We start from the raw sequence: 23548 nt of genomic DNA, 5'->3' as shown, positions 1-23548 counted from the left end.
TGATTGATGTTTTTTTAACACAGAATTCAGGGTATTACTTAATGGAAGTTATGGATGCTGTTCTTTCTATATCATTTCAACATTATGTGATTGTGCTGGAATATAAATCTGTACTTAATTGGTTATACAAGCATTTATTGAATTTTCTTCTAATAATTAAAGGCTTCAAAAGCTTCTTTAAAGGGTAAAACCAGCAGATTTCTGAAGTGTATTTGCAGTAGAATGATAGCTTCTTAAGAAAAAAGAAAAAAAAAAAGAAAATTGTAGTTGGTGAACAGTAGAGGAGAAAACAAGCTGTGTACCTGGGCCTCAAGAGAAATCAAATTTTAGATGCATAATTATGGATTGTGTTGAAATACAGATAGAATTACAGGACTTTTTCCCAGCCAATCTCATTTTTTCCTGAGGACCTCAATGACTTTTTAGACTTTTTTTCTCATTTCAGTGCTTATTTTTTTATTGCTAGTCTCATTTGCTATTATGAGTTATGAATATTTTCAGATAGGAAAACATTTCTTTTCAGATGCGCCTATATCTGAGGAGAAGATATCTAGAAATAATCAGACAAGCAACAGCGTAAGCAAATGCAGCAATCTGTTATATTTCTTCTTTTGCATATCTCTGATCTGAACAAACTCAGTGTTGAGAAACGCATCAAACGCACTTCTGTTTGGTTCTGTTCCGCAGGGGGTAGCAAACTTTAGTCTGGCATTTCAGCCAGGGACCAACACTGCTCTGGCTAGCAGTCCCAGGCCCCTGTGGGGTTGATCTTCTGTCTAGAAACCCTGCAATATTAGAAAAGCTGCCTTTTTCGTTAACCTAGTGCTTATTTCTCATGGTCCCCTGTAGCTAAATCCCCTAATTCTAGCTGCGTGAGCGTTCCTGGTACGGCTTAATTTCCCAGTGGGAGTAGATGGTTGTAGGCAAGACTTAATGTTGCAGTGGTGTTAGGAGCACATCATTAGTATTCACTTGTTGACATAACAAATACACAGTTACTGACAAAGCAAGCCCCATGTGCAGTTCCCTGCCTTGTTTCCCTTTACTGTCCAGAAGCATTTTATTAGCAGAGAATAAGTCTCATGGTACAGTGCGTTCTCGTATATGGGGCAAGGTATGTTTTCTGATAGACGCATTCCTTCCAGTGTATCTGACCTTCCCAGCTCTTGCTTGGTCGCGTAAATGAATTGGTCCTCACTATTCCGCAGGATAGGTTGACATCCTCTTGTGATGCTTTCTCTTTGGACTTTTTGTTTCAACTTTTGAAGTGTCTTGTTCTTACTAACTTCTATTGTCACTTTCATGTGCTTTTCAGAGAACTTTAGCAAACTGATTTTTCTGCTCAGGCAGTACTTTAACAGCACTACTTTGACCAAGAAATAAGTATCGAATATTCAGTATTAAGCTGAGTATTCTCATTTGCCGTTTATCTGGTAGATGTGCATATAGTCTTGTTAGCAAAAAAGAAATGTCTTATTCTGCACAATATTTTATACAGCACTCTTCGTGGCATCAACTACTGCATGCCACTAAACTATCAGTTTAATTTGCATGGAAGTTCAGCTGATGAAATTGCCATTGATATTATTTTGTTTAACTGGCCGTGTACGATACTTTTTGTTGAGACTATGTATTTCATCTTCAGGAAGTTGTGGTACTTAGAAATTATAATGGCTTTTTCTCAGTGTTTTTTTCAACATTTGAATTGTTGAATTACTTCAAAAGTAAGGAAACTTATGACTGAATCAGTTAAGGAAGACCTTTCAAGCTCCAGCAGAGCAATGTAAGATGTCTATTTTCTGTAGTGGATAGGAGGTTAAGTAAAGTACAGGCATGCAGATTCTTCAGTTAGATTTATTTGCCAAGGGAAGTCATAAATACCAGGGAAGTCTTTGTGTCAGACTGTTGTAGTTTGCAGAGATGCTCATCTTCCAGTAAGGAGGATTGTGCCTTGCAAAATACCACTACTGTATAAGGATTTTTCATGAGAAAGGAGCCTCATGCTCTTTATAGCTAGTGGTGCTACTGGGACGGGGCATGCGGAGGGCTGCTTTCTCTTGCTATATAAAATTGTTCTCTCCCACTATATTAAGATTACCCACACAGAGTACTTTAAGCATAAAGGCTATAGTAACATTAAATTTTTATATTGCACCATAAAGTTGAGGCACAGCAGACGATCATCTCCCCATTCTTCACTCAGCAGTAGAGATTTCATGCATTGCGTGTGGCAGGGTCGTGAGTGGAGGGAGTTACTTTCCCACGTCAGGCGATGTGATGGGAGTGCAGATCACGTGCTGAGCCTCTGTTCTTGTGTCAGCTTGTATGATAGGAGTGAGGTCACGGCATGACGTACAGCCAGGCAGCATGGCCTCAGGCCTGTGACAGGATGGTAATTCCCTGGCCGCAGCCTCGGTTAGCTAGCATGAAACGGGGCTGGATGGACGAAGGCTCTCAAACACCTCATACAAGAAGAATGGTCTCTACAAGTGAAGAACAGAAAGGGTGCATTACAGCTGGTTTTTTTAGGAATAGCTCTAGCCACGTATCTGAGAAATACTGTCCCGTGCACCTTCATACAATCATAGAACAAACTACTCTCTGGTGTAACACTGCAGAGAGCTTCCGCCTTCTTACTGTGCTGAGTACATCCATGCTAAAAAATGTTGAGCGTGCTAACTGTCAAGATTTGGATGGTTTCTTTGGATGTCTGGTTTTGGTTTTTTTCGTGGGAAGGAGTGCTGTTGGGATGACCTGAATATAAATATATGAGCACTGCTGGGAACATAAGAATGGAAAGGTCAATACGCAATCATTGTAGATTGTTGACGGCAATTACAGGCAAACATGTGCTAGTTGCTTGATGCACAAGGGTCCAGAGGACATCCACACCATATGTCACAAGCCACAAAATGTTCCCTAATTCTCTGTAATAAAACACAGGATCAGAAAATCAAAAGCTTGAAAAACCCAACTTGTCATGAAAATAATGGACTTGCGCGTGACCTTTGGCTGTGTAACAAAAGGGACATTTTTCAGTAAAAGTTCCTTCTGGGGTAATCCTGTAAAGTGGGATATGTTGCTAGTCTAAATGTGATATTACCCATATAGCACAAAAAAAATAATATCAGGTTTCTAATTTCTGTGTAATTTGTGTATGTGGAATCAACTTTTGTGCTATTAATGCACTTACAAGAATAATTACAGTGTTCACATCTTTGATCAGATACACAGATGCACAGCGCCATGTTTTATTAAAGTTTAAACAAATATACCAGCTCATTTCACAAGACACACTGAAATGATTCAGAAAAGATAATCAGTCATCAAATCACCATTTCATCTTTTTTCTGTAATCTGAAGGATGGAATTTGATCTTTCTGACTAAACATGTGACCTTTAAAGATTTTTCACATTTTTTTTCTGATGAAGAGTTGGAGACTAATAATTTAACAGATTTTAATGGTTTTGTCCGTGTATGGCCAAATCTGACACATAGTGAAAAAGGGACAAGTTAAGATCAAGAAGTAAAAATACTTACACATTTCAAAATACATGTATTATGTAATACAGTTAATTTTAACTTTTACTTATTTTAATAAATAATTCTGTAGCCACAATAAAAAATTATTATTATTATTATTATTTTGACTAACAGGAAAACTTGTTTTTTAATTTTGTGATACAGTGATGGTTGTAAAATACTTTCAGAAATGGTCTACTCTTAAGGGTAAGGCGTTGGAAAAGTAGCTTTCCTCTTCTTTTTCTCCTTGAGGTAAATGCTTAAGCATTTTTCTAAAATGCATAAAAAAAGTTATGTTTTGTAGGTAGAAATATTTTTAAATGCTCCAATGAAATATTCTGTTTGAACCTTCAGGAAGTTTTAGTGACTTACACTGAAGATGTATTTTTCTTTTGCTGTAAGTGATTATGGATCGCTTTTGTGATGAAATTTTACAAATTTTTTTTTTTAAAAAAGCATTAATTCTGTGAATAATAATGCAAATACATAAAAAAGCTAGTATTTCTTGTAGAATGTAGTTGATACAGATTACAGATAACTAGTAGACCATCATAATGAAATTAAATGTGCTATTTTAATGATGAAATATTTTAAGGACTTGATACAAATGCTGAAAGAGTTTATTGTTTCTAAAATGCTGAATGAAAGTTATGAAATATATTTTAAAATTTGTGAAATACCACTGATTAATGAATTCTGCATCTGTCTTATACTGTATATCTAAAAAAGAAATAATTGAAATCTCGGTCTTAATATTTGGAATGAAAATCAATTTTATTCATCTTGATCACAGGAAATTATTTAAGGGCTCGGCGTGAGAGCATTTTACTCTACTACTTGTTGATCCTAGAACAATCATCCTAACATTTACAGTCTGAAGATAGACTTTCAGTATGTAAAGAATTATGTTTTCTGAATTATTTGTGTAGATACTGCTGTAGGATGTTACACAGCTTCACGTTCTCTGAGCAGCATACAAACCTATTCAGAGGACATCTTGTTTTTAGGAAAACTCCAACCAAAAAAAAAAATGATTGGGAATATATGTTAACTGTCAGCAAGCTCAGACAAGAAAAAAAGATAGTCAAAGACACCACCTTTGACACTGTTCTTCCAGATCTGAATTTTTTTTCAGAGCTCACTGGCAAGTAGTGAACATCTTTCAGCTCTCCTTTCTCCCAGAGGTGGAACAGTTTACTCAGAAACCAAGGCAGCAATTTCTTAAATCTTCAAATGGGGTACTGGCTATCAAATACTAGGCATCTTTGTCTACTGCAGGAATAAAATCAAAATCCCCATTTCTGGGAGAGCTTCCAGACGAAGTACCTCAGGAACAGCCACCGCCAGTGAGCGAGGGGCAGAGCCCCAGGGAGGGTGCTTGTACGGGCAGCTGCAGCAGCCTTTGCTTTGCGCTGTGGCGGGAGCCTGGGTAAGATCCAGTTTGGCAGTACGACCCTGAGGGTGTGGGAGGGTTTGGCTTGTGCGAGGATGGGTTGCCCCTTCACCTGATGAAGGCGGGGGGAGCCCGATAGCAGTTTTATCATTTGGAAAAGTTTTAAGCACAGACGTGTTGCCTAAGGAAGTGCATGTGTCCTGCCAAGATCTTCAAAAGGGTGTAAAGTACGTGTATGCTCTGGGCTGTTGCCTGGCTGAAAGAGTAGGCAATGCTGCTGTGATAAGCCACCTTCAGTAATGAGGCAAATGAATGGCAAAACCGCAGATGGATTTACCTGCTGGATGGCAAATATATTCAGTTAGTGCTGAGGAGGGCATGTTCAACTCCCGAGACTCGTGTTGTAAGCATGTAGCTGGTCCCAGTGCACTTGCCAGTGTCCCTGTGTGACTCCATGAGAATATGGATGTGCTTTCCTCTCCTGAGCTCTCTTGACGGTGTGAGGGTAGAGGAGCAACCACAAGTCTTGAAGATCACTGAATTACACAAAGCTGAAGCTATGATAGGAAAATCAGTTATACCTTTTCTGTGATCACTTCTCCTTTTTAATCCAGAATAGGGATGAGTCAGATCTTCAGCAACATCAAAACCCCTGAGCCAGCCTTTAGCCTTTCACGTGCTGATGGAAAGAAGATTGGCAGTGAGTGGGGGGCTGTTCATTGTCACTGTTGCACTGTTAACAATTTGTTAATCCTTCACCCCTTCCCCATTACCTGTGGTGCTCCTACTCTGAAGGCTGGTTTGTGCCAAAGAAGGGCGTTAGTGACACCAGGCAAACCAAACCTGTGCAAGCTGGAAGGGTGACAGCCTAGTTTCCTTAAACCTGTTGACTTCTGAAATGCAGCCTTTTCCGCAACTGTACCACTTAGGTAATGCAGAGGGTAATTTAAAACATTTTGTTGTTTTCTTGCATGTACGCTCTGTACTTGCATGTCAGTGCTGTTTGTCTATTTATAGGCTAAATTAAAAAAAGTTTAAGTATCTACCGTTATTTTTCTAACATGCTTTTTTTTGCCTGTACAGATTTGTTGGAATTTATTACATTGTCTGCTTGGTGAAGTGCTATTATTATTGGTGCTATAAGCAGGAGGGTAGCTAGATTCATACACAAAACAGCATGACTTTCTACATCCTTCTTGTATTGTCTGTTCTACATTGCGGGAAAACTTTGGGATTTACTGTGGGGTTTTTGTAGTTTAAAGGTATGAAGAGATGAGATGCCAAAAAAGTCTACTAATAGTAACAGAGCAGCACTGTTTCATGAGTGCTTTGTCTTAGCTTTTCTTGATATCATTTGGCTTAGAGTGTGCTGAGCTAATTTCAGTCCAATGGCTAGATTAATGTGAGAAAGGAGGTGGTGGGGAAACGGTCCAAAAGGGCTTGCTATTAACCTTTATTTATTAATCTCATTAAGGTGAGGGCCAGCAGAAGAGACATAAATAATTAATGCACAGTTATACTCTTAAAGAGTCAAAAAAAAATAGCTCTTTTTTATTTTGATCACTACATTTCCTACCTAGATAATCTGCAAATAGTAAATTAAATCCCTTTCTGTGGAGTGAACAGTCCTGATGCTGAAAAAACTATTAATTGTATTTGTGGTATGCACTTGGAATTTTTCTTCTTACTAACCCCTGCATACCAGAGCTAGAATCAATACATCAAGTTTTGTTCATCCTGGGGACGATGTCAGCAGGAAGATTGTTCATTCCGGTGCTTAAGTTATTTAATGTGTCTGTTAATGATGTGTGAAACGGAATAGTATTCAGCACTTTCTTCTGTGGCTGTGTTGGCTCAAACTTATTTCTCTAGGAAGAATTAGCAGATATACCTTTCAATATGCAGCAAGATGTATCTCTTGTATACATGGCATTTTACTGTCACTCATAGATTATAATTACACTCCAGTTTTCCCTGTTGTTTCTGGTGCCTCATATGCTAAAGTGATGGGCATAATATAAAGATAGCAGCAAGTTTTAATCCCTTACAATACTTTGAATAGTGAAATATGAATCCTTGTTCTAGTTTTGTGGCAAAATGCTTCACAACATTATTACTATAATGCATCATAAACTACAAACAAATGGTTGTGTTATAAAGCCATTACATTACTAGTCATTGTTTTTACAGGTACAAAGCTGCTTTGCTAGGCGTTACGTTAAGTGGAAGCATAAGGAAACACTGTTGGCTGAGGGCTGTGAAAAGAGGGTATTAGGTACTTTCCATGTAATGTCTGTTTGTAGGAAGGTTGGCTGCTCCTAATTAATAATATGTAATTAATTCTTAGTAAAAACCAAACACTGTATCGTTAGGAAAAATTGAATGGATCTCCAGTCATTGATTCCCCTACTCACAAGCAATCCAGGGGTTTTTTAACCTGATTAAATTGTATGCGTTACTTGTATTGAAAATCTGATCTAAACCTTTCTTCTTCTGACAGCTAGAAATTTTCCTTTAATTTTCTGCCCGTGTAAACCTAAGGCTAGTTGGCTTTCATTTTCTCTCTCTTATTTACTTAATGTATTTGAGACAATATGATTCTTATCCTTCATTTTGCAAGGTTAAACAAGCCAAATAACATTAACCTCTTCTTATAGGATAGTTTCACGTCCTGGCAAATTTCTTTTCCATTGATTTGGTCCCACACATTTCATATAGATGCAGGTTCAGAATTGTGTGAAATTGTCTGCTGTGTCTTTCAGAAATATTCTGACTTGTGCAGCACAATATCTTGTTTTCTTTTCTGTGCAGGATTCACACTGATGTTTCATAATCTCTCCATGTCACCTTACTGTCTCCTAATATTCTTATGTTCTTCTTACTTGTCAGTTATTTCCAGTTCAAAAAGTCAACTTTCCTAAGATACTTAGTGCTCTACCTCTTAAAACCACAGGTGCAGGTTTATGTGTGTTGTTGTAACAACTGAATTTCTGCACTGTTGCTTCTCCAAGTTCTCTGGCTCTTCTTGTGGGTTGACTTATCCTCTTGTCTCTTCATGATGTCTCGACTTTGTGTCATGAGCAATGTCCCAGATTTTCTGCCAGTGTCACTAGGTATGATATTGTTCCTCAGATGCTTCTGTAATGACTTCCCTCCAAACTGACAGTTCCTCACTTAAGCATAGTTGGTTATTGCTTCTGTTATCCAGTTCATATGCAATTCATAATTAGAGTCTTAATCCTTATCTTCACCAAGCTGGCAGTTTTTCTTATAGCACCTGCGGTGGGTTGACCCTGGCTGGAGGCCAGGTGCCCCCCAAAGCCGCTCTATCACTGCCCTCCTCAGCTGCACAGGGGAGAGAAAACATAACGAAAGTCTCGTGGGTGGAGATAAGGGCAAGGAGAGATCACTCACCAATTGCCATCGCAGGCCAAACAGACTCGACTTGGGGAAATGAGTTTATTACCAATCAAATCAGAGTAGGATAATGAGAAATAAACCCAACACCTCCCCTCACTCCTCCCATCTTCTTGGGCTCAACTTCACTCCCGATTTCTCTCCCTCCTCCCCCAGCAGCACAGGGGGACGGGGAATGGGGGTTGTGGTCAGTTCATCACACGTTGTCTCTGCTGCTCCTTCCTCCTCAGGGGGAGGACTCCTCACACTCTGCCCCTGCTCCAGCCTGGGGTCTCTCCCGTGGGAGACAGTCCTCCACTTTATAACACGGTGCAGACCTTCAGACTAGACTGCTCCAGCATGGGTCCCCCACGGGGTCACAAGTCCTGCCAGCAAACCTGCCCTGGCGTGGGCTCCTCTCTCCATGGGGCCACAGGTCCTGCCAGGAGCCTGCTCCAGCGTGGGCTTCCCACGGGGTCACAGCCTTCTTTGGGCATCAGCCTACTCTGGTGTAGGGTCCTCCACAGGCTGCAGGTGGAATCTCTGCTCCACCATCATCCTCCATGGGCTGCAGGGGGATCTCTGCTGTGGTGCCTGGAGCACCTCCTGCCCCTCTTCTGCACTGACCTTGGTGTCTGCAGAGTTGTTTCTCTCACATCTTCTCACTCCTCTCTCTGCAATTCCTGTTGGTTTTGTTTTGGGTTTTTTTTTGGGGGGGGGGGGTTGGTTGGGGTTTTTTTGCATTGGCTCTATCGGACACAGGGGAAGCTTCTAGCAGCTTCTCACAGAAGCCACCTCTGTAGCCCCCCCACTACCAAAACCTGGCCACGCCAACCCAATGCAGCACCGTACCAAATTACTTGCTGAAATCTGTGTTCTTGTCCAGAAACTTATGATCACCCATAGCTTAGTGTTGCATTTTATTAAAGTAGACATTACTGAGAACATCGTAATGTGCCTGTAGTAACCTGAAATTTTTTTTATTTTTTTTTTAACTCGAAATTGATTAAGCTACTCAGCTTGCTGCTGTTCAGCCAAGCAGTATCATCTCAAACACAGTAGATTTTACATGTATTCTTTGTAAGGATGAAGTGCCCCCTGAACTCACTGGAACTAGTGAATAAATCCTCATCTTTAGGAGAGCTAAACTCTAAAGAGCAGAGTGTAGGAAAAACAGGAATAGTTCCTGTTCATCTTATTTCTAAATTTATTAAAAGTCCAGTTTAGAAAAAATGGTCAACAGTTTAGTATTACTGTGGATTTAGGAAAAGCTAGAATGGCTGGAGAAATAAGTTCCAAGTCTTCTCTGTTAAATGGGAAAAATTGTTCTTAAACAATGCTCAAAGAAAAATTGTGTTAATTTAAAAAGCACCATTTGCATTCAAGCTTCTAATATGTGATAGGCATGCAATAATAAAGTAGGTTGGTTTGGGCTTTTGTGTATATGCAATAAGAACTTTCATTTTTTATTACATCAGTAAATCACAGAGATTACAATGATTTCAGAGCTTGCAATGCAAATTACATTGTGCTTACGTATTAGCTATTGTATTTTTCTGCCACTGTAATAAAGCATTGCCTTTGTTCTAATTTGTTTCTGCTCATTTTTTTATTCCTGTTTGCAGTTCAGAGTTCCTCAGAGCATGATTAGATTATTCATATTTCTTGCCAACATCTAGTTTCAGCTGGCATGAAAAGACTTCCCAACTCTTGCATTAGTTGTGCTGTAAGAATTGTTCAGAAGACGGTAAACTCCTCAGGAAAGTTGCAAAAGTCATGCAATATGAAAAAAAAAAAAAGTTGTGCCTCCATGTATTATATTGAATTGAAGACAACTTCTCCCATTCACTGCTTTCAGTAACGTAAAGTGGTTGTATCATGTCAGACTAAATGTTCATTTGACAAAGTATCCTCTTTCTTCAGTAACCAGTAGAAGAAGTCAAGGCAGGGGTGTAAGACAATAAAGACATTGCAATACAGCCTCAGCCGGGGCTCCAGCAGTCTGCACTACAGCAGTGTTGTGGAGAAGGCGTACCTCTGTGTTTAACATAGCAATGATGGAAGACACACACTAAGCTGTTGGCTCACTCTTTGAAGCCATGCCAAATTTTACATCAGCAGCTTGCTGTGCCAGTAAATTCTGTGGTTGAGCTACGTATTTCCTTTTCTGTTTTTGAATCTTGAGAGCGTCGCTGTATGTGTCATAGTCCTTTATGTGAGAAAAGACAGTGACTATTCCTATCCATTTCCCATATGGTGCTACTAACTTTAGATCTTGGGGTTAGCCCTCTTTAGATTACTCCCTTTCATTCTAGTCTTCTGTTCCTCTAATGATCCACATGTGTGATCATCTGGTGGCCTTGGTTAGTACCTTTCTACTTGTATGTTATCCATGTCAGATGGGACATCACAATATTGACAAGGTACCTGCCCACATTAAGGTGCCCTATGGACACAACTATGTGATGGTGTTTCTGATTCACTCTAGACTTGCTGCATGCTATTTGCTATTTGCTTTTCCTTTCATCGCTACTGAACATCGATGTGACATTTGCACAGAATTGCCTACTGTGTAACTAGGTTCTCTTTCCAGAGTACTGACAGCTTGCACACAGTCCAACATTCTTCAGGTATGATTAGGATTGCCTTCTTCACATATGCTTTGCATTTATCTACACAGGATTTAATCTGCCATGCTATTACCTAGCCATTCAAAATCATGAGAACTTTTGCAGGCAGGTTTACTTTACCATGCTGAATATTTTTAATTTAGATTCAGTAAATGTCACCACCTCCCAAATCACCTCCTTGTCCGGATCACTTACTACTGCATTGACCAATTCAGGCCCTTGCACAGATCCATTCTCCAGGAAACTCAATCATCTTTCCCTTTGCCTCCTAGGCTTGACCACCTTGCTTAAAAATTTCAGAGCAAAGTTAGGATCATATGGAATTGCTTTCATCTAGATGTTAATAATTTGAGTTGTAAAAGTTAATTTTTATGTTGCAATATTGAAAACAAATTTCTGTGTGGCACCAAGATTAAAACCTGCTATCTTCAGGAAGAGTTTATGATTTCAGTGTCATGTTTGTTCTGAACCATTTTCTCTGTATTGAGATCTTTTAAAAGCATTCAGTAACATAGTTTAAAATGGATTAGTACAGTTTTGTGTATGTGTGATAATATCGTATTACTGAGTTGATTCCATTTTTTTTTTTTTCACTGCTGCTGTTAATCTGTTGTTGATTATCAAAAGCAAAATCATTAGTATAATGGAGTACATCCTCTCACTATGATCTCAGTGGAGCATATCTAATAAACCAAGGCATCTGAAATTGGAATGTAATAAAAATGCAGTATTTATGTTAATAGAATATTCCTGTTAAATGGGTGCTGCCAGTGAATCTGCTGTGAAGCTGAGCTTGTAGTAGGTCAAGGGTTACAGAAGAACTTGCGCAATAGAAGGACAGCATTTAGTTTTACAGTGATAGTTTGACATCTGTGAAATATCTTTTGGACAAAATACATTATACTACTTTAAATAAAACTTACTGTGAAGATTCAAGTACCATAAGTTAAATATGTAAAGGTAGTTAATGTTTTGTGGGTTTTTTTCAGTTAAATACCGTTCCTCTTTGTGGGTGAAGAAAGACTCAAGTGATTCTTTATGATGAGAGGATTTAGGAAATAGTGGAGTGTCAGGGTTTGTGGGCAGGGATTCTGAGACAATTCAGCAACCAAACATCCTCCCCTTCTTTCTTTTGTTTTCAACATTTTACATTTTCTTTTTCTTTATTTTCTTATGAAGGGATTTTAATGAGAAATTCTAGATGTGAAAAATCACGGATTCAACTTTTTCCAGAAAAGTGGAGAATACAAAAGCACAGTCACATTGCAGTAGACAGCTTTAAAAAAAAGGTCTACTGGAGAGATGGAAATCTAGCCTGATCAGCTGATCTTTTTTCATTATTCAAAAGGTAAAGGGTAGAGGAAGAAGGGAAAATTATTCTTCCAAAAAGCAAATATCCTCATCCAGCCCTTTCCTAGGCACTTTTCAGTGGGATTTATCCCTAATCTCTAATCTGTGTCCTGCCAGTGTCCTCAAGGAAGCCATATTTCAATTTTGTTAGCACTGCCGGTTAAACGCTGACTCAGTACCAATGGTGTTGGTTCCTGTTCTCTGTGGTAGCAAGGAAATCACCCAGACACTCATGTCCCTGGTTCATCTCATCTCATCTCATCTCATCTCATCTCATCTCATCTCATCTCATGTGACAAGCAAAATACCCACGTCCCAAGACAGGAAAAATGTGCTCTGACAGCTTTAGGTAGGAGTTCTGTGAATAAGGAGTATTTGAGTAATTTTCTAAGTATGTGTGTTTTTTCACGCTCACTCTTGCTTTAATATAACAGACACATCTGTTTTATTAAAGGCAAATTTTAGATAGCTTAAGGTAGTTCTCAGAGTTAGGCTGTTGCTTTTCTCCATGTTATATGACTATAGCCTCAAAAATGGTGACCTGACTAATAGTAGTAGCTATGTTTTCTCAGGCAGAATCATTTAGGGTCTGAATGGGATGGGAAGGAGATTCTAGAAATTTTGTATTAACATTCTGGTTTTCTAAATATGAAAATGTGTATTTCTTGTACATGCTAATGGATTTTAAATATTTGTCATGCTTCTTAGATTTGTTAGGAGTTATTTTACATTTATTGCCCTATGCTTAATATTACTTCTAGTAGCAAACCCTCTGTTATAGAAAGAATTGCAGTAAAATGAGCTAAAGGGTTTCAGTCTGAGACAGGGTCATGAGACCTCATGTCTCTTGATTTCATCAGTGCATAAAAGATAAACTTCAGTACCCATCTCAAAATCTGATTATAGCTCAAGCTCACAACACTTCTTTGAACAACATTTTCTAACTAATTAGCACATTTTCCTTATGTATTAATTACAGACCAGTCTGTTTGCAGATGAAAAAGAACAGCCTCTTCTCATTTATCTGCTACGCATGAAAAATAATACTGTTTCTCTGGAGTTAGTAGGTGTTAGCTTAGCAAAGAGCAGTGGGTCTTAAATGTTTTTATGATGTTAAAATTTTACTCCTCCATATCACTTTCTCTTTAAAAATAAATATTCATCACATTCAATTAATAATGAGCTAAGTTTTCTTTTAGGGAGGAAACTGAGTAAGAAAAAGTTTTATGATTTGCTCATAGTTCAGCTGTTAGCACAGAAAAGTATAAAGGCCAGATACTTTCAATCCTAGACCTGTGCTTCAGCCATAAAAATCTATCTATCTCTTCACTATTTAGCAGATATTACAATTACTAATTTGACAGAAGTAGAATGTCTTTTCTTGCCACGGAAATATATTGGAAATATCTCAGGGTGAGTTATACTAGCATGATCTATAGTGTAACTGATGTACTCTGTTATACGTCTCCCTGCCAACACACATATTCCAACGGTTAAAATTCAGTCATTGAATTCTTTGTCTGCATGGGAAAAAAAAAAAAAAAAAAGTTTTGTTGAAATGAATTCTATTCAATTTTTGAATGTTAAGTAGCACTATCCATTTGCATACGTCTGCAGGAAATGCAAGCAGCTTTGTGCTCAACAGGCATAAATACAAGGTTTTCTTAAAAAACATCAGTGTTGCTAATCTTTCAGTAGGGATCTGTGCTAATACAGGTTTAGATGTAGGTGAAGACTGGGTGTTTCATGGATAGCAGCATTCAGCCTACACCGAGGAACTCAGAAATGCTACCTTTGGTTAAGTGTTTCATTTAGTTTTGTAGTTAGATGAAGAAAAGATAAACCCAAGGTATCTGCCCTTCTGTTTAATTAGAGGACAGTATTTGCTTACTGTGGGGACCAGTGAAACTGAGACCAGAACAATGTAAATAATTCCTACTGAACACTTTAACGTTCTCTGCCTAAAAATAGCCGTGATCTATAAGAATTAGTAATGATCAACAATACCAATGAGGGTCCTTTTGTGAGTAGAAGTGCTTCCATTTACTGTCTTTTTTTTTCTTTTTCTCTGTCTATCTCTTTCTAGATGCAGCAATTATTCCATGAAAACTATGAACACAACCGCAAGGGTTACATTCAAGATCTTCACAACAGCAAGATTCACACAGCCATAACACTTCATCCAAACAAAAGACCAGCCTACCAATACAGGCTACACAATTACATACTGAGTCGCAAAATTTCCGAACTGCGCTATAAAACCATCCAGCTGCATAGGGAAAGTGCCCTGATGAGCAAGCTCAGTAACAGTGAAGTAAGTAAGGAAGATCAGCAACTGGGAGTGATGCCATCTTTCAATCATTTCCAACCACGTGAAAGGGATGAAGTCATTGAGTGGGAGTTCCTAACAGGAAAATTTCTTTACTCAGCGATGGAGAACCAGCCACCCCGGCAGAGCCTGAGCAGCGTCCTGCGAGCTGCACTGGATGACACTGTGATGCAAGTCATGGAAATGATAAATGAGAACTCTAGATCTAGAGGAAGGCTCATTGATTTCAAGGAAATACAGTATGGCTACCGCAGGGTGGACCCTCTGCATGGAGTGGAGTACATCCTGGATTTACTGCTTTTGTACAAAAGGCACAAAGGAAGAAAAGTCACGGTTCCAGTGAGACGCCATGCCTACCTTCAGCAATTGTTTAGCAAACCTTTCTTCAAAGAAGCAGAGGAGCTGGATGTAAGAAGCCTGCTGGAGGATGCCAGCACCGACACTCAATCTTTCTCTTTTCTTTCAAATTCTTTAAAGATTTTTTCCTCATCATTCCAAGGCACCAAAGACATTGGGGGACACAGTGACAAGAAAATACATATTCTTGTCCCTCTCACAGGAAGATTTGACATTTTCTCAAGATTTATGGATAACTTTGAGAAGACTTGTTTGATTCCCAGGCAGAATGTGAAGTTGGCAATAATTCTCTTCAGTTCCGAATCGGGCCAAGACTCCAGCAAACACGTAGAGCTAATAAAAGAATACAGCATTAAGTATCCTCAGGCAGATATGACTGTGATTCCGATGGCAGGAAAATTTTCTAGAGGTTTAGGTCTTGAAATGGCCTCATCTCGATTTGACAATGGCACTTTGCTGCTGTTCTGTGATGTTGATCTGGTATTCACGTCGGACTTCCTCCAGCGATGCAGAGATAACACTATTCAGGGAGAACAGGTTTACTACCCTATCATCTTTAGCCAATATGATCCAAATGTAATATATGGAGGCAACCCTCCAGCTGACAGTGCTTTTGTTTTCACGAAAAGAACTGGATTTTGGAGGGAGTATGGATTTGGTATTACCTGTATTTACAAAAGTGATCTACTCACTGCTGGTGGATTTGATACCTCAATTCAAGGCTGGGGACTTGAGGATGTAGACCTCTTTACTAAAGTGATAACATCTGGCTTGAAGGCTTTCAGAAGTCAAGAAGTAGGAGTCGTCCATATTTTTCATCCAGTTCAGTGTGACCCCAATTTAGATCCCAAACAATATAAAATGTGCTTAGGGTCCAAAGCCAGTACGTATGCCTCTACCATGCAGCTCGCTGAACTCTGGCTACAGAAACATTTGGGTGTTAGGTACAATCGAACTCTCTCCTGACATCTCAGCCCATTTGGCCTTTTTAGGGGAGTTTACCTCATTATTATTATTATTTGATTTTGCTGTCATAGTTTTAAACTCCCTCCTTGTTGTCTTCCAAAGACTGTTGACCTCAAACAGGATGAGTCTCCTGTTCACTGATGTTTCTTATACCTACTGAACTGGTGAGGTGAATTCCTTCGTATTTCCTTTATTTGAAATTCAGTCAAGTCATGGCAATCATATGATCCCATGGAGCACATCCATCACAAGAGACTGCATCAGAAGAATGTTCTCTTTCAGCTTTGGGATGCAGTATCATCTTTGTTGCATTTCGCAGATTTGATGTGATACAAGTATTTACTGGTGAAGGTACCACAAAAGTGCTTTATGCTTCTTCTGGGGATGGAACTCTATAAGATAAACTTGAGTTTTATAATTTATATGAGGACTTATATGTATAAACGCTACTTTTCTTCATCTTTAGAATTTTTAAAGTAAATGAGTAACTATGATTGTACGTTTATTTAAAAAAAAAAAAAAAAAAACAAAAAAAACCAAAAACCAAAAAACCCCCCTGAAAAGCTGAGGAGCTACTTGCAAATACAACTGGTACTGGCTACCAAGGTCCTTAAATGTCTTATTATAATAACAAACTCCTCATTGTTGTTCACTCTAAGTGTAAACGAACTTTATTTTCACAAGGAACAGGATTTAATCAAATGCTCATGTACACTTTAGAAGATTAGTGAACCAACATCCTTCATTTGCAGGCAAGAAGAAACTATGACTTAGCATGGTTATTTATGATAAAGTGCAGGCATACAGTATTATTTGTTTGAAACACATAGTATAAGTTGCTGTTCGTCTTTTTAAAATGAGTGTCTGATACATAATTTTCTTTTACATTCCTTTCATAATGCTGCACTTGATACAGAGTATATATATATATGTATTTTTTTTTTTTTTTTACATTTTCCATGAATATTGGTACTCAGTAGCAATTTGATGTTGTAGAATAATTATTTAAGTTTCAACAATTACTATTGCTGGTCAAAGTTCCTTGCCAATATATTTATATTAGTGGAGTTGTAAGACTGTGTTAAGATTTATCTCTCTGAAAAGCCTGAAGTTGTCATATTGTGGATTCACACAGTAAAGTATTTAAAATTATACCAACATAAAAAATAAAAAACCCAATTCTTGTATTTTAGAGAAATGTTTATATAGGGTTATATATATGTGTGTGTGTGCGTGTGTGTATACCCCTATATATATATATAGATAGGTAGATATAGAGAGAAAGTCATTTCAAAATATGTTCCTTTTTTCAGTTCAGGCAGCGATTTGTGACAATCGTTGTTATTTTTGCCACATGCTTGGAACATTTCATGTTATACTGTGGTAAAAGCTCAAAGGCATCCAAGAAACCATCTGAATTCAGCAAACTTAAATTAATATAGTGGGCACATTTAATAACCTCAGCACCCTTGATTTCAAACTATATTTTAAATAGAGCTGGGCAAGAAAAAGTAAGCAATTATTGAATTTAAGTTTTCAGATGTTTAAATACACATTCAACTGAAACTGACTCTTTCTGTGTTTCCTGTCAAAAACCAACTAAGAGATTGGAATTCACTGACACATCTATTTGTATGAAGATACCCTGATAAATTTCCTAAGGGTGTGTAGGTCAGTTAATGTCTCTTATCTGTGGTTCTCTGTTCTGGATTTACCGTGCAAGGAAAAAGGCATCCCTGAAAAGCAGTGAGGAAACTCAGAATTAAAGGGCTGGCCGTAGATTTTTGTATGCTTTAGAAAAGGCCATCCCCATTGCCTTGGAGAAGGTAGCAACTGTGGGAGATGAGAACAGACGGAAGGTAATTCATGCTTGTCTGCCCTCCCCAAGGGTAGCTCCTGGCTTGTTACTCTTCTGGAGGCTCTTGCCTTCCTAGCCCAATATTGTTAGCTCAAATGTCTGGAGAAAGTAAAATTCAGTATTACTTATGAAATAATTCTTGGAAACCACTCTTTAAATTGAGTGCAAAGGTGATGCTTTGTTCAATTAGATAGCCAAGAACAAGGAACATACAATTTATTTGATCAATCTTGACTAACTGATGCAACTCAGATTGTCAATATCAAAAACTGAATGCCTGTTGATAAATGTTTGTGATGATTTCATGAACATGGGAAAAAAAAAAAAAAAGATTTACAAGGACATCTAAGGAAGTCATTGTCCGCTGGGCTGTATTCCAGTGCTTATTTTAATTACTTAACCTAGTGGCCAGGAAGTATTTGCTCAGCTTAAAGTAAAATAGTAGATTAGAACAAAAAATGAAACCTGTCATTCAATGGGGATAAAGATGTATACAGAGGGCTTGCAGGATCAGGTCCTACATGATATAAGCGAAATGCTAGTATTTACCAGTACAAATATTTATTTAGTGTCTGACTGATTCATTTGTTTATATGATGAATTACTTTGTTAAAAACCTGACTATAAATGTTTATTATGAAATACTGCATTGTTTTTTGAAATAACTATCCTGAGATAACTTGACAACTTGTGTTAGTTTGTGTAAGGAATAATATGCCTTCTAAGGAGATCATATTAAAAAAAAAAAAGCACAAAAGTGTTTGAGTTATGTTATGGATATATAGAGTAAGATGGGAATGTCTGTGCTAATCAGCTGTTTGCTTTTGTCTAGTCTGAATCATAACCTTGATTGTAAAATGAAACTTCTATGCGTATGATGTCCCTCTGTAAATGTGTAACTAATACCCAGTTTTTCCAAGACTTCCTCACCCTGGGAATAGTTTCCCTGGTTTCATTGCTGGGAAGTCGCGAACTGCCCTCTCTTTGGCTTTTCAGACACTGCCTTTCTTAAAAAAAAAACTATCCCCACACAGAAACCTCTAGAATCTCCACGCCACCCCATCCTGACATGTTTTCCCATTCACAGTGCTTAATTTGACAGAGCATTTGCATCTTCTGGAGGAAGGAAAAACAGCAGTTTGGGCTTCCTAAGACTTCCTGAGTATGCCCTGCATCAGGGTACTGGTTCTCAAGCTGGAGACAGGCAGAGGGCCGGGGGTTGGGGATGGGGGCTGGCGGTGGGCACGAGGCTCAGGCGTGGGAGTCGGCACCTTCTGCCCAGGTCACCTTGCTGGCACCAGTGCTGCCAGATGCCTCTCCGCGGAGCTGTGAACAGGCAGCGCGAGCCAGAGCAGGAGAAGAGCCGCGCTTGCTGCCACCAGCTGCTTTTGGGAAGCAGAAGGGACATTTTAATCAGGGCTTGGGAGGATGCTGAACTGAGGTTTCACTGGGTTGGGGCGGCAGGGTATTTTTTGCAAATCCTGTGTCTCCCTGTCGCCGAATGGAAAGGGAGTCTGGTCCCACAACTCCTCCCTGTTTCCTCTCAGGGGCATTGCGAGGGAAAGGGCAAAACCAGCAGTCCTTCCGCTCAGCGGGGCTAGTGGCCCTGGACCACGCGCTTGGAGTCCTCCCCTATCACGGGACATGTGGGGGGAAAAAGGTGCCAAATGGTGTACCCAAAATGCCGTACAGAGAGAGACACCTCCTGCACTCACCGGAGACCAGAAGGATGAGCACAAAAGTGCCTTTTGGAGCCTTTGTACCAGTGTGTGCTTAACAGTGCCGCAAGACTCTTGCAAAAACTATAATGCTGGTAAAATGGCTCATAGGAGTGTACTGCGGATCTGGGGTCACGGTGGAGACTTCCAAGGAGCATGAGTTAACAACCACTTTCTTTAAATAGAGCAAATAAGCAATTTAAATTTCATTTGGTTTCTTAAGAAGCAATTCTAGTGATTAGTTAAAACATAGTTTGCCACACAGAAGATTTTGCTCCAAAGAACAATGCCAGCTTTAAGATACAGACAAAACACGTGCAGTCTACATCTGGTTTTCCTGCAACTTGAAATTGCTTAAAATTTTTGGAAAAGAATATGGACTAAGAATTGGTGAGCCAATGACTGGAGAAAAGTTTTGTGTTTCTGCTTTATTTTTAAAAGAGAATCACATGAGAAGAACACAAAAAATGCCTATGGTAGATACACACAAAAATCAGCCCTGATGTGAGGGTAGCAGTGATGATTAAACTGCAGCACGATGAGAAGCTTCACAAAAGTGTAACTATTTACAATAACTGAATATCACTGAAGGTTATACTCTGTCATAAGTCCATAAGTAACATGTAAAGTAAATCAGTATGTTTTTAATTCTTCCATTTCTTAGAATAGTTTTCTTTATGTTTTCTTCTGTCAGCATTTATTCACTTGATTAATGAGCCGGCTTTTCATGACTCACTCTCTCCTTCCTATTTTTCTTTTCCTTGGGTCTTCCCATTTGCAGTATACATTACTACAGTATTTGAAACTTTTTCAGCTAGCTAGATATTTCTGTTACGGTTTTATGATGTCACTGCCATATAAAAATGCTGAAGTAGAGTATTTTGCTGAATGAGTTTCCAGTCCTGCTTCAAATTGTTTCCATTTGCCTGTCACTGTAAGTTAAAAGTGTTCTGAATATTATTACTTCATCCCTTCTTCTGGTCTCCTTCGTACTGGAATCCCACCAAGGCAAAGACATGCAAAAACTTTCCAATCCTTAACTCTAGGAAAATAAGTAGAATCTGGGGATTTTTTTTATCTCGTTTTTTGTTTGTTTGTGTGGGTTTTTCTTTTCCTTCAAATCTTTTATCTAGAATTCCAGAAGCATATTTATCCCTTCCATAATTTTAATAAAATTAATAGTTGTTAATAAGATGTAAGACAGCACATATATGGACTATATGATACAAACTGTAATTTTACATCCTTATTTTCCAGGCACCTAATTATTCAACAGATGTTTACCATTTATAGGAACTTTAATGATAAATTGAAAGCATCCTTGCTGATTCAGTGTTTATTTAACATTAGCAGAAAGCTTAACCATGTAGGCAGAGATCAAAAGATGAACTATATACTGAAAGCTGCTGGGTTTTGTTTCTTTTGTAGTGCTGGTGGGAAGATCTCCTCAGCTCTGCGTAGGATGCCTGCGTTGTGGTAGTGTTCTTCATAAATCAGCTGCATCTAGCAATGATTTTAAGTGACTGCAAAGCTACAGGCATGGCATCCAGCTTCATCTGGCAGGCAAGACTTAGTGGACTTACCTAAACATGTGAGAGACTGATCCTCAGATTCAGAGGGACTCTGGTGTGGCATAATCAGATGGTAGGTACGTAGGTCAAATACACCTGCTGCCACAACTTCTGGGCTCATACACCGAAGGCATCCCTTTAAAAAAGAAGCCCCAGCAATGCAGTGGGCTCTGTGAAGATATTCCCAAAAGACATGTATGCTAGCTAACATAGGTGCCAAATACTTAAAGCACGTAAATTGCTTTTAGGTGACTTCATCAAAAAAAGGATAGAAAGAATAAAATGAAAGATGAAAGAAAAAATACTTGTGCTTGAAATCATGAACATTTTTATTATTGATTATTTGGAAAGCCTTCACGACTTGCTTTTGCCCTGGCTTCGTGTAATATGTATCAATAAACTATGCTTATGTTACACATTCATCCATATGCTATTGACTAAAGAAAAGATAAGCTGACTAAATGCTTTGAAGATGGCGGTTGAACCATGAGTGACCAGAGAGAGAACTGTTGAGTGTAGTTCAACCTCAAAATCAAAACTCAGATCTGCTCCCAGGTAAGGACAATTCTCCTTGCTAGCCATCTTGGGCAGATGTAGGAAGTAGAAGCCTGAGTTTCTACAAAGCATCACGATATCCGGGGATCCACCTTCATGCTTCTAGTGTGTGGTTGCTGGGAGCAGCCACGAAGTCCAAACACAGTGATACCACCAGTTGAATTAAAAAAATGAGGAATGCAGTTATGTGAGGAATTCAGTAAAAAGTGTTTCATGGGTGACAGGATGAATAGGTATGATGTAAATCTGAGAGAGATGTGTGTGTCTTTGTTATGTTAAGAGAGTGGAACAGAAAACTTGTTTTAAAGGCTTTCCTTTCTTCTTGAAAGCTTTTTGCCTTGCTTTGAGTTCCACTTGTGCATGCAGTGACAAATGCTGAAACCATCTGGAGCAATACCAAAACTAATAGACCTTTCACACCTGGTTTCTTCTGGCCAGCAAACCCAAGTTCACTGAAGTGATAGTTTAACTGGCAATTATGACTTTTTTTCTGTTCTCTTTTTAGACATGATGATACACTATATTGTTATAGTGACTCCCCAGTAACTGGGAGCGAGACCTTTGACACCTTTGTTCTATTTGTGCCTATGATGCTCTAGTCTTTCCATTGTAACTTCATGTATTGCACTGTTATGTGGCACATCGCTGCTATCAATGAGAAGGACTGTGTTTAAGCAAGGCTTCTGGACAGTAGTATACAGCTGGTGTAATCTTGCAACTGCACCTACATGGTTGAAATAAAGTATGTTCACCTATGGTCTCATTTGCTGCAATGATACAATGGTTTTGCTTGATGAGAAATCCAGAATGAGTACGAGTTATAACTGAATATTTTCTGTTGACAAAGCTGAGCAAGTTTATTTAAATAACTGAGGCCAAGTGATGAGCCATGCACCTAGCATGTGCTGATACTGGAGGATATCCAGAGAATATAGGTGCTTGTAACAAAACAAGTTATAGGAAGATGTCTCTGGTAAAAGTGAATGAGAAATGCTGTTTTCCACTCCAGAACTGCTGGTAGCAGATTTCTATTGCTTGTAGAATTATATCAGTCATAACTTCTGCCATGATCAACAGGTGTTTAAGGGAAGGACACAAGGGCAGATCCCTGGATCTTTCCCTTATGTATGAAAGAGACCAGAGAGATCAAGATTCAGCCTAGAACACCCTCAGAAGAGAGCTCGCTCTGAGAGAAACATGCAGCTGGGCAAACAAGAGAGCATACAAGAAACTAAAGAGAAGATTCAATTTCTTCTTTTTCTTTATGGCTGACATGTTGCTGTGCTCCAGAGGGAGCTACCGGGTCTGCCTGGATTCAGCTGGGCACCAGGTGGGGAAGACCATTTATTAAGCCTTGTGGAAAGAAAGGATGATTGCTGTGCGTATGACAGGAGCAGATACTGGAGGACAATGGGAAAGAAAGTTCCTGGGAAATCATAAGGAACCAAAAAAAAAAAGGAATTTTTTTTTTTTTTTTTTGCTTGTGAAGTAGAAATTTAGTCTGTGGATAAGCAATTTTACTAGCCTTGATATGTAAGAGCAAGACCTAGTGTTTTGGGTTTGCATGGCAGGGTTTTGGTAGCAGTGGAGGCTACAGGGGCTGCTTCTGTGAGAAGCTGCTAGAAGCTTCCCCTGTGTCTGACAGAGCCAATGCCAGCCAGCTCCGAGATGGACCCACCGCTGGCCAAGGCCGAGCCCATCAGCAACAGTGGTATCGCCTCGGGGATAATGTAGTTAAGAAGGGAAAAAAAAAAAAAAAAAAAGAAAAAAAAGGAGCGGCAGCTTTTGCAGGCAGAGAGATGAGTGAGAAGATGTGAGAAACTCTGCAGACACCAAGGTCAGTGCAGAAGGAGGGGCAGGAGGAGCTCCAGGCACCACAGCAGAGATTCCCCTGCAGCCCGT

The 23548-nt window shown here is 39.0% G+C and overlaps 1 protein-coding gene across 1 annotated transcript in view; it reads left to right on the top strand.

Moving 5' to 3' along the window:
- The window catches only part of CHSY3 (chondroitin sulfate synthase 3), a 160813-nt gene extending 142298 nt beyond the window's left edge, over window positions 1-18515 (top strand). Inside the window, exon 3 of the mRNA XM_054811219.1 lies at window positions 14379-18515. Within this exon, the coding sequence (XP_054667194.1) occupies window positions 14379-15944 (1566 nt within the window). The 3' untranslated portion in view covers window positions 15945-18515. The remainder of the gene's footprint in view (window positions 1-14378) is intronic.
- Window positions 18516-23548: the final 5033 nt, after the last annotated feature.

The sequence above is a fragment of the Grus americana genome, chromosome Z, assembly GCF_028858705.1.
Source record: "Grus americana isolate bGruAme1 chromosome Z, bGruAme1.mat, whole genome shotgun sequence".
NCBI classification, from domain to species: domain Eukaryota; kingdom Metazoa; phylum Chordata; class Aves; order Gruiformes; family Gruidae; genus Grus; species Grus americana.
Note: the sequence above shows the minus strand (reverse complement) of the source record. Positions and strands in the feature narration are given on the sequence as shown.